Raw genomic sequence first — 11,096 nt, 5'->3', positions numbered from 1 at the left:
TACTATGGCCACTTCGAGTTGTGAGGCAGAGTACAGGGCAGTCTTCACAGCTACGGTTGAGTGTGTATGGCTCAGATGCCTTATGGCTGATTTGGGTGTTGGACAGGACACTACCAACACTATCTACACTGACAGCCAGAGCGCATTGGCAGTTGCGAGGAACCCAGTTTTTCATGCTCGCACAAAGCACATTGAGGTGCATTACCACTATTTCAGGGAGAGGCTCTCAGCAGGAGAGATCAGCTTGGCTTATGTGCCAACACAGGACAACCTTGCAGATCTTTTCACAAAGGCATTGTCTCATGAGAAGCTCAAAGCTTTCCACAAATCTTTGGGCTTACTCCCCTTTGTGGACTGATCATGTCCTCATGGCATGGCACTTCCCTTTACTCGTGTGCCAGCTCTCATTCACCGCATCACTCCAGGGGGGATTTGTTACCATATACATGTGGTAGTGATGTGTGTGAACACACTAGGACCGCTGGGGCATTTTTTCCCTCTTTAGGAGGTTTTTCCCCCGAGCATTGTGTATACGCCCATCACTCTAGGGCTATCTATCTTTCCATTGCACACTAAGTAACAAACTCTCTATTGGGCATGAGTTATGTAAGCAGGGGGTGAAATCGGTCCCACAAAACCTATACCCCACTTAGCAAAAGCTACTCCCATCATTGGCCTTGAAGGCATCCCATCTCTCGTCATTGGTATTTTGGTACACTAACACGCATCACATCTCTTAAAATATTCGTCAGTGTCCATGTGTAATGTAGGCCACCATATTTCAGTGGTTACAAATTTTTTTGGCTTCTTATCCCTTGAGAAATGGCCTCGGTTGAATTCCTTCATGTGCCTGCTATAAGATTGGTAAATACATGCTTTCAATCGCACATACCCTGAGCTGATTGTCCTTTCCTCTCTTATACAGTTGATGTTCAATTAGTACAAAATCTTGAACCTCTATTTCTATGGCCCTTTGCCATGCCCTAGAGGTGTTTTTAGGAAACGTCCTCGTAGTCAGATATCAATTATGTATTGGCTCCATTTTGGCCCAATTGTCACCTAAAACAATATAGCATGTTCTACTGATGGTTTAGACCTACAGGTTGCATAGTTAGTAATGTACTCCTAAACATTAGTGCGCATATTCGTTCAATGAACTCCTGACTATTGCAAGCATTGATATGTTTTCTTTTGTCAGCAATGAAATGTAAGTCCTGAACATGTGCTTTCAAAATATGATAGTCTTACTCTTCTAAACTTATGCATAACTGCAAAATGTTGTCCGAGCCTAATTAATATAAACGTAGTTGGAAATACCATGATTGTCAAACCGTTCATCTTTTACTTTGCTGCTCCATTCTATTGAACTCAACTCCATAGGATATTAAATTGACTATCTCCTTAGACCATTTTGGTATCATTTTAACGTTGAAAAGATATGTGTCAGGGATGTCATCGCCTACCCCTTCTGAAGCTTCTTCGTTTGGCAGTCTGGAAAGGTGATCTCTCGAGGGGTTCACTATGTGTAAAACTACCATATCACGTGCGTTCAAGACATGTTTGTAAAACCTCTTATCTGTGAATTTTGTTAAGAATATAATGTACCCTTTTCTCTTAAAATCTATAAGTTTTTTTCAAATTTGAAAAAATAATGCCCTTTTGTATATATATTTCTGTAAGTTTCAAGGACTTTAAATACCCTTCTGTTGAACTCATGTGATAGGTTACATTTTTATTAGGTGACCTCCCCAGGCGTGATCTACTCATAGATGCATCTTCCCTTTTTTAACCACAATAGTAAAATCAAACTCTAGCAATATGATGAACCATCATACAATTCTTTCGATACTGCATGGTTTGTTTATGAGATATAAGAGGGCTTGACGATAGGTGAAAAATATGAATTTGTTTCAAGAAGATAATGCCAACATTTCTTAACAACATATATCATCCTCAGCCCCTCTCTCTTCGTGGTTGTGTAGTTCTTTTTAGCACTATTAAGCTGCCGACTAGCATAGCATATTGGGAAATCCATATTTCCTTCTCCTGGCTGAGCCAAGATGTATCCAATAGCAAATATGAAGCATCGATATGAACATGAAAGATCTTTTCCCAATCCGGTGCTTTTAATACTGGAGCGGATATGAGGGGTTTCTTCAACTTTTCAAAGGATTCTTCACACTCATTGGTCCATACAAAGGCTACTATAAGTCTGTACAGGGGTTGGGAAATGACAACATACATGTATACAAACCTCTTGTAGTAACTGGAGTGTTCCATAAAGCATTGTACCTACAATTACTTTTATCTTGTCCAAATCGTCGGTAGATATGGCATTCTCCGAGACAATATGTCCCAAGATTCTGCTTTGTCTAGCCATTAATATGCACTTTTTTGGGTTAAAACAAATCATGTAAGTCATGCACTTCTCAAATACTTTTCTGAGGTGCCCTGTATGTTCATCTCTCAAGAGAGAGTGCACACATGATTCATCCATGTATATCTCCAAGAATATCCTCAAGTATTCTTTAAGGCATGTTCCATCAATCTCTGGAAGGTAGCTGGGGCATTGAACAGGCCAAAAGGCATCACCCTATATGCATATATGTCCCATTTTGTGGCAAACATTGTCTTTATTGATCTTCAGGAGCAATGGCCAGTTGGTTATATGCTGAGAATCCATCTAAAAAGGAGTATGCTCGCTTACCATCACTTGTCCTAGGACATGGACAGTAATAGGTAAGGGATAATTATCCCTTATTGTGGCAGCATTAACCTTCTTTAGATTCACATACACTCGTAGATTTCCATTCTTCTTAGGCACTATCACAATGGGAGATACCATTTGGTGTGTTCTATCTCGTAGATAAACTCAGCCTCCTTTAATTTAGCGATCTCCTCCTTGATGCTCTTAGCAAACAAATCGTTGTACATGTAAGGTCTCTATCGGCTAAGCTTTGAATCGGGATTTAATGAGATCGTGTGCTGGCATACTGTAGGATCTAGTCCCTTCAGGTCTTTATATGATCAAGCAAACACGTTCTTGTATTCCTGAAGAAGACTTATAAGTTTATATTCCTCTTTCGGATTTAGATATGTTGCTATGTAGGCTAGCTATGGCCCTTCTCTGGGTCCTGCCAATTCTATCTTCTTTGCATCCTCAGGCCTGTCGTAGGACTCCTTGTCTTTTTGCTCTCGTAGAGATTGTGTCAACACTACCTTCCGAACTTGGATACTAAACTTTCTGTAGAGGGATGGCACACTGATTTTGTCCTCATTTTTATCGTCTTCTCCTTCCCCACTTTCTACTTCTGTTGTCCAAACCTCCTTGAGAGTCTTCTTAAGCTCTCGGTACTTCTTCTTTCTCTCCACCTTGCTCCATTTAGTTTTCCCAAACTTGTTTAATGTTGGTTCTTTTGTTTGTTTAGGCTTCATTTCAAATTCTGACTTTCTGGTTTGTTTTACTAGGTCCTTTATGCTCTCTTTTGTTTTGGGATCTTGAGCTTTAGAGAACCTTCCCAATATCTTGTTCTTAACACAATCTTCAGCTTTTACAAGCATCAAAAACTGTGCTTTTCCCCTTATTCAAGGCATAGGGTTCTCTCTTGGTTTGTCTTCAGCTCTCTTTTTCTTGTAGCGTTCTTGACTTCTAAGTTTTTTATTTGAAAAATCATAAAACCTGACATCTGCTATGTTTCTTCCTGCTCACTTGGGTTGTCGAAGAATTTGTTAACTGTGTCATCCGCTCGTTCAAAATGCTCTGGGGAGTCATAAAACTCTTCTCCCTCTCCTTTGGCACTCGCCAATAGATCATCTTTGGGTCCTTCTAGGGCTAATGTCTCATCACTTGCATTTACTATACTGACCATATAATATGGAACCACATCATAACCGTCTTTATCACAAAAATTTGTTGTGGGGCCATCTGAAATAGCATATACATTTAGGGTTGCTAGGATATAAGTCCACTCTAATGGCTCAAGAGCTTCTTCGAGAAAAGGTTCAGGAACATATTCCTTATCTTCAAGCACCCTTTCCAGGATACACTCTTCTTGTTTCAAACTCCCACATTATGATGCACTACACATCCATAGCTCTTTGGGTTTGCCTAACCAAGTTGGAATCTCCAATCCTGCTATTGTAGTTGAATCAAACTCCTCCCCATTGGGGTTCGGTTCACGTCTTTGTAGCTATGGTCTTGAAGGTTTATGTGCGCCGTGCTTTACATGTGCCTGAGGTATATAAGTCTTGAACCATCTCAAGCTGTCTCATAAATGGTCGTCCTAGTATGATGTCGTGATTTTTCTTCTTGTCAAAGTCAACTATGGAAAAGGTATACTCATACCGAATGCCGCAAGAAGTAACAATCATCTTCTCTAGAAGCCAGGGTTTTTTTATGTACCCATATGCTAGTTGCAATCTCATTCTGTTAGCTCTCAAGGCAGGTTTTTCCAAATTTCCTTGGTGGCGATAGCGACACCAACTCCACTATCAAGAATTGTCATGGTTGTTACACCTTGGAATTATACTACAAGCATAGTATTCTCATCTTCACCCTCGCAATAGTCACCAACCGTGTTTAATGGTACAGATCTTGTGTTCAATTGAGGTTTTTCCAGTTCTCGGATCCCTTCTTGAATCTGTGATGTTGGATCTTTTACCCCGAATTTCTCCAAGCATTTTCCAACAGTTGCCTACATGTTTGGTCTTATCCGTTGGAGCTCTGTTAGCATAATAGTACAAGTCACAGGCGTAGAGAATATGTCTATCAACCCCTTAGAGTCCATAGCCTTCTTTGATGCGAGCATTTGTGATGGCACCGCCTTCACATCTGATTTGACTTCATATTCTCCCATATATGAGGGTAAGGTTTTCAATGGTTGAGGTTGACTCTCTAAAGAGGTACTGATCCCGTATCCACCCCAGTATGAGCGAAGGTCTAGATCAAATTGAGATCCTGCCTGGAATTATTTTGACATAATCTCGATTATCTAACCAGTTTGCCCTTAATAAACATGGCTAAGAAAAAGGTTTTTTTCGAGCACTCACATTGCGAAGGAATATAAGAGGCCCATCTCTCTCCATCCCATCAAAAGGCAGTCCCATAGTGTGTTGAGGCAAATGATTAGACTCGATCATTTGAGATGCCTTGATAATAATTTGGGTGCAAAAAACCAATAAAAAAAATACCCCAATATTCTACACTTTGAGCAGCTCAAATTCCATTCAATAAAATTTTATTCAAGGAAGCTCTAAATGCTTCAACTTTCAATTGACGACCGGCTACACCTTGTTTTTTGAGCGTGAGAAAGATGATTGTGGGAGGAGACCTTTTCTTTAGGTCGCCGACTGTAAAGCAGAGAGCAAAATACGTAAAAGGGAGGTATGAGGAAAGGCATTCAAGGAAGCAAACGAAGGGCAAATGCATAACATCGTTCATAACGTATCAACGCAAGGTCCAATACTCTCAAATTTGCAAAGTGTTGCCGTCATCAATGTGCCAGCTCGCAGCTACTTGCTAGGGCGGCTACGTGGGTAGTTCTCAATGGGCCCCACCTAGAGCATAAGGGTGTCGTGACACTGTCGTCATAATATAAAGAGAGAGAGAGAGAGAGAGAGAGAGAGAGAGAGAGAGAGAGAGAGAGAGAGAGAGAGAGAGAGAGAGAGAGAAGAAGAAGAAGAGAGATTTAACGTCGTAGGAAACTTTCCCAAGAGACCTTAAAGATCTAGCCGACAAGGAGTTGAACTCAAGACCTGTCATTCAAGAGGGAAAAGGCATAACCAATCTACCACACTTGGGTGATAGAAATGTTATACCATTTCCCTCTTTTTATTAGCACACACACACACACACACACCTGAGAAGAAGAGAGTTTTAACGTCGTAGGAAACTATCCCAAGAGACCTTAAAGATCTAGCCGACGAGGAGTTGAACTCAAGACCTGTTATTCAAGAGGGAAAAGGCATGAGGGGGTAGATCCATTTAGGGCTTTTGCCACTAAGCAGGAAGCTCCACTATCATGCAAACTCTGATAGGGAGTGCATGTACTTGGAGCCCGAAGGTGGTGTCTGCATTTAATACGCACCTTCTTATATGTCTTGTCCCCTCAGCTGCTGCAAATAATATGCATGGCAAGCATGAAGGCTCCTCAACTGCAAATAATACGCATGGCAAGGATGAAGGTTGATGCTGCATACAATATATACATATGGAGGGGATGAGGGCAAAGGACCATTCGAACAGTAGAGAAGGAGATGGGGGGAGCAGGAGGAGTGAGAGAAAGGAGAGGAACTTCGATTCCATCTTCTTCACCTGGCCGGGAGAAGAGAGGCAAAAGCCCAAACAATGGCCCTTGGAGATAAGAGGCTAGCAGCTACTGCAGTCCACTCTCTCTCTCTCTCTCTCTCTCTCTCTCTCTCTCTCTCTCTCTCTCTCTCTCTCTCTCTCTCTCTCTCTCTCACACACACACACACACACACACACACACACATTGTTCTCGACATGTGGGGAGCCTCCAAGAACTCCGACTCTATCACAAGAAGTTTTGGACAAATTCTCACAATATTTCCCACATTGTGACTTACCTCAACATCGTGAGCTTCTGTGAGCGAGTTACCGCATACCTAGCTAGGTACGATTGGGGGTAGGGGACCGCCGGCCCGGTGGGGGGGCCAGCGGTCCCTTACCCCCAATCGTACCTAGCTAGGTATGCGGTGCCTCTGGAGCAGAAGCTCACGATGTTATGCATTGTATGAAAAACAACGAGAAAGACTCCGTTTTCCTACATGAGAAAATTTCTAAATCTTCTTGTGTATCCACAGTCCTTCTCTAGAGTTGCGAGCAACGACCAACTGTCATCTCGACATGCGGGTGGACGTCTGCACGATGGCATGGGGTCTGGACTTTGTATGCCTGCTATAGCATGGCCTACGTAGACACGAAGGATGGGTAGTGGGTGCCGTGGAGGCATGGACTACATGGTGGCGAGAGGCTAGCTCCTGTGGCTACATGCATTTGTAGCCACGTGGGGCATAGGCTTCTCTCCCTCTTTATTGCGTGCCCAAGAGACTCTTACTTTTGGAATTTGAAATTTAGCCTTCATTTTGCAGCTTGCGCCGACTCCCTTCCACCGTATTACGTTAGTTTAGATATCTGGATATTTTTAAAAGGAAAAATTACCCTCTAATTTGTGGAAATTCCCAAAATACCCCTCAAATTTCAAAACTTCCCAAAATACCTTTTATTTATTTTGGTTGGATTATTCAAGCTTACCAGTTCTTTATTCTTTTCTGACAATCAAGATCCGTTTTTGAGTGCTTAACATGTAATATGTCACAAATTACCTTTCAAAAAAGGGCAATTATATCTAAAAAATAATGAAGCAATTTATCTCCAAGGCCCACATAACCTACTCAAATTCTAGTTTTAGTATCTTGTATTGATAGACAATCAGTCTTCTTATGAAAGGTACATATTTTTTTATCTTTGGAAAAAATTAATCTCACAACCAGGGGTATTTTGGGAATTTTGAAAAATTTGAGGGGCATTTTGGGAAATTATGACAAAATATCGGGGGTATTTTGGTAATTTTTGAAATTTGAGGGGTATTATGGGAATTTTCTCAAATTAGAGGGGTGTTTTGGTAATTTTCCCTTTTTGAAATTCTGTCACGAACCCTCTCTAATAAAGGCAAATACGTGTGGGTTACCACGAAATTTCCAGCCATAGGCTATAGCTTGTAAACTTTCCACCAGTGACCAACGTGTCCGGGCAGCTTCTACGGCCCACGATTGACGGTCACGTGGTCCCTGCTATTCTCTTCCACGGTTGATCCCTGTATGCTGAGTCTTGACTCTTGACTGAAATGTGGCGGCTTTGTCTCTTGGATGGTGGACACTCAGTCAACGCCACACACAAAACTGATGATAAATAGGTCGGTTGTGCGCAATTCCCTCTTAACTATTTCAACAGAGCATCACAGACTCACAGAGAGAGAGAGAGAGAGAGAGAGGGCTGAGGGCGATGGAGCCTCTGATTGTTTGCGCGTGCGCGTTCATGGTGCTGATTGTTCTGCTCAGAAGAAGGGCGGGGAGGGTTCAATGTCTTCCCCCAGGGCCGCCCGGACGACCCATTATTGGGCACCTCCATCTTTTGCAGCCTCCTCTACACCTCTGCCTCCATACGCTCTCTCAGCAGTATGGACCCATCTTCTTCATCAAGATGGGCAGTTCCCCTGCTGTGGTGGTCTCCTCCCCGTTTTGGGCTAAAGAGTTTTTGCACACACACGAACATGATTTCGCAGACCGCCCACAGTTCGAAGCAAGCAAGCGCATCTTCTACAACAACAGAACCCTGGTGATGATGGAGTACGGTTCCTTGTGGAGACACCTTAGAAAGCTCTACACGGTGCATATATTGAGCTCGAAGCGGGTGGAGATGTTTGAAAATCCGAGGCTCGAAGAGATGGCTCTGTCCATAAAGCTCTTAGAGAACCAAATGTGCGGGGCTGTTGTGGACTTGAGAAAGCTTGTGTTTAACACTGTGGGAAATATGATGTCAAGGATGTTGTTTAGCAAGAGGTCATTCGATGTATCTGAGGCTGCCGATGGCGGAGAGTGTCGATTCAAGGAGTTGGTCGAGAGGACTGCGGTCTTATTCGGAACTCCGTTTTTGGGTGACCTGGTTCCATGGCTCAGCTGGCTGGATGTGCAAGGTGCTCGAAAGAGGATGGATAGAGTGGCTAAAGAGTTGGACAAGTTTTTTGAAGAAGTGCTTGTAGAGAGGATTGCGACAAGTAGAGGAGTTTCTGAAGAAGAGACAGATGCGGACTACCTAGACATGCTACTTCGCATCTATAATGAGGATGGGGGGATGGACAGGGATTCTATCAAGTGCATTTTAATGGTGGGTGTATGCTGCTTTGACCTCTTGGTTGTCAGAGTAATTTCCAAACTGTAGGGGTTACATATATGTATGTCCGTGCATGTGTTGGTAACGTTCCACATACTCCCCACATGCACCTGTGTGTACGAGTGTGCGCGCACATGCGGGCATGCTCATACCTCAGAAACAATAATGTGCTCTGTAGGTAGAGGCAAAATCATTATGCATTGGTATGGACATCCATGTCAATTATGCATGTATGCGCACGCGTACATGTGTGATTCCTTCACATACAGTAACTAAGTATCAATAGTTTGGGTATTGTGCAGGATTTGCTAATGGCCAGCATAGAGACAACCACAACTGCAATTGAGTGGACATTGGCCGAGCTTTTAAACAATAAAAGCTGTATGATGAAGCTCCAAGAGGAAGTGGACACACTCATACAGGGCGAGGATGCGGCGGTTCTCAATGGCTCAGGCAAGTGTCTTGTAAGGGATTCCCAGCTCACAAAACTTGGCTACCTTCAAGCAATCTTCAAAGAGTCCCTCAGATTGCACCCGCCTTTTGCTTTAAATCTTCGCCAGATGTGTAAAGCTCTTGACACAGGAATAAAAGTAGGGGGTTATGACCTGCCCAAGAAGACCAGGGTGATCTTCAATTTATGGGCAATGGCAAGGGACACTACTATGTGGGGAGCAAATGCAGGCAGCTTTTGTCCCGACAGGTTCTTGAACGATGGTGCTCCTGACCTCCGAGGACACCACTATGAGTTTTTGCCTTTTGGGACAGGCCGAAGAGGGTGTCCGGGTATGAGCATGGCCCTGACTGTGGCGCCGTTTGTAGTGGCAAATCTTGTATTGAGGTTCAATTGGGAAACTCCTGATGGGATCATTTTAGACCTCTCCAAGGAGGCAAGCTCTCTCACTGCCCCACTAGCAACGCCCCTTGTTGCTATACCTACTCTTCGACGCAGTAGTCAATGAGGAGGAATATTTGTTCTTATCCTTTGATTGGCATCATCAGCTGGTTTATGCCAATTCTTTTGTTGGATGCGGAGATGGAAGGCTAGATGTTTTTTGTCATTACCTCTCCTCTGAATGCAGTAACGGATCCAAGTCATTTGTCGAAATTCTCCGGTTGTCGTGAGGTGGATGTGTACTGGTAACAATGTTAGCTAACTTCACCTAGCTTACATGCACCCATTGCCATGTCGATCCTATAAAAGCGTAAACATTGGAGACTATTGCCTTGTCTCCCTTGTTTTTTTTTTTTTGGTCTTTGTGCTATGAAAGCATACCATAATGGATCATGTGAGGTTGCATGCACCGCCGGCCGGAGCAATATTGGATGAGAATTCACTTGGCTGCATTTCCCTCTTATGCAGGCTTCTTTCAAGCTTCAATGGGCCAAGAGTCCAAATAGTGCATCTATTTCAAGTGATGATCTATGCTTGAAGAAAAGCTCCTTCCCTAGTGCTTTAATGAAGATATCATCAACATTCTCCTTGGTGTTGCAAAGGTGGAAAATTGTCTCCTCTTTGTACCTTCTCCCTTATGAAATGTTGTCGAACTTCAATGTACTTGGTCCTTTCATTCATCAGTGTGTTCTTTGTGAAAGCTTAAATTGAGGTATTGTCACATATGATAGGTGTAGGTTGTCCACTTCCATAGAAATCTAACTCCTGTAATAATCTCTACAACCTTAGCTTCACAAGCTGATGTAGTAAGAGCTTTACTCTATTGAGTAAAGGCAAATGGTGTCTTGTTTCTTGGGGTTCCACGAGATGGCTCCACTGCCTAGAAAGAAACTATTGCCACGAATGCTCTTTCTATCCACTGATCTGTTGCATAATTTGAATCGCTAAATCCATGGAGATTGAGTGTGTCTCAATGTAAAATACCCATAGATGGAGTGTTTTAGTACTCTCTTGGTTGCATTCTAATGAGCGAGCTTTGGAGTTTTCATGCATGTATTGAGCAAGTGATTGCAAAACAAATTTTAGGCCTGGTTATTTTCAAGTAGATGAGAAATCCTATGAGTTTCCCGCGGAGCCTTAGCATCATAGGGAACACCATGCTCATCCTTGGTGAGCTTAAGAGTGGACTCCACGGGTGTAGAAACTAGTTTGGAGTTCATCATGCAAAACCTATCAAGAATACAGTGGAGGTACTTCTGTTGAGAGATAAAGATGTCTCCCTTCTTCAACCTA

At 42.9% G+C, this 11,096-nt stretch overlaps 1 protein-coding gene across 1 annotated transcript; it reads left to right on the top strand.

The window, feature by feature from the left end:
• Positions 1-7,916: 7,916 nt before the first annotated feature.
• On the top strand, positions 7,917-10,812 carry LOC147462481 (psoralen synthase-like). The gene is made up of 2 exons (XM_086484115.1): positions 7,917-8,905; positions 9,214-10,812. The coding sequence occupies exons 1-2, from the start codon at positions 8,024-8,026 to the stop codon at positions 9,868-9,870; spliced, it is 1,539 nt and encodes a 512-aa protein (XP_086340241.1). The 5' UTR covers positions 7,917-8,023; the 3' UTR covers positions 9,871-10,812.
• The last annotated feature ends 284 nt before the right edge of the window (positions 10,813-11,096 follow it).

The sequence above is a fragment of the Adiantum capillus-veneris genome, chromosome 2 (assembly GCF_014529385.1).
Source record: "Adiantum capillus-veneris isolate H3 chromosome 2, ASM1452938v2, whole genome shotgun sequence".
NCBI lineage: Eukaryota > Viridiplantae > Streptophyta > Polypodiopsida > Polypodiales > Pteridaceae > Adiantum > Adiantum capillus-veneris.
Note: the sequence above shows the minus strand (reverse complement) of the source record. Positions and strands in the feature narration are given on the sequence as shown.

Bases quoted from the DNA above. Each gene is read 5' to 3' on its own strand.
- LOC147462481 (XM_086484115.1), top strand. From the start codon at position 8,024: ATGGAGCCTCTGATTGTTTGCGCGTGCGCGTTCATGGTGCTGATTGTT. The intron at 8,906-9,213 runs GTGGGTGTATGC...GGTATTGTGCAG, and splicing joins CTATCAAGTGCATTTTAATG to GATTTGCTAATGGCCAGCAT.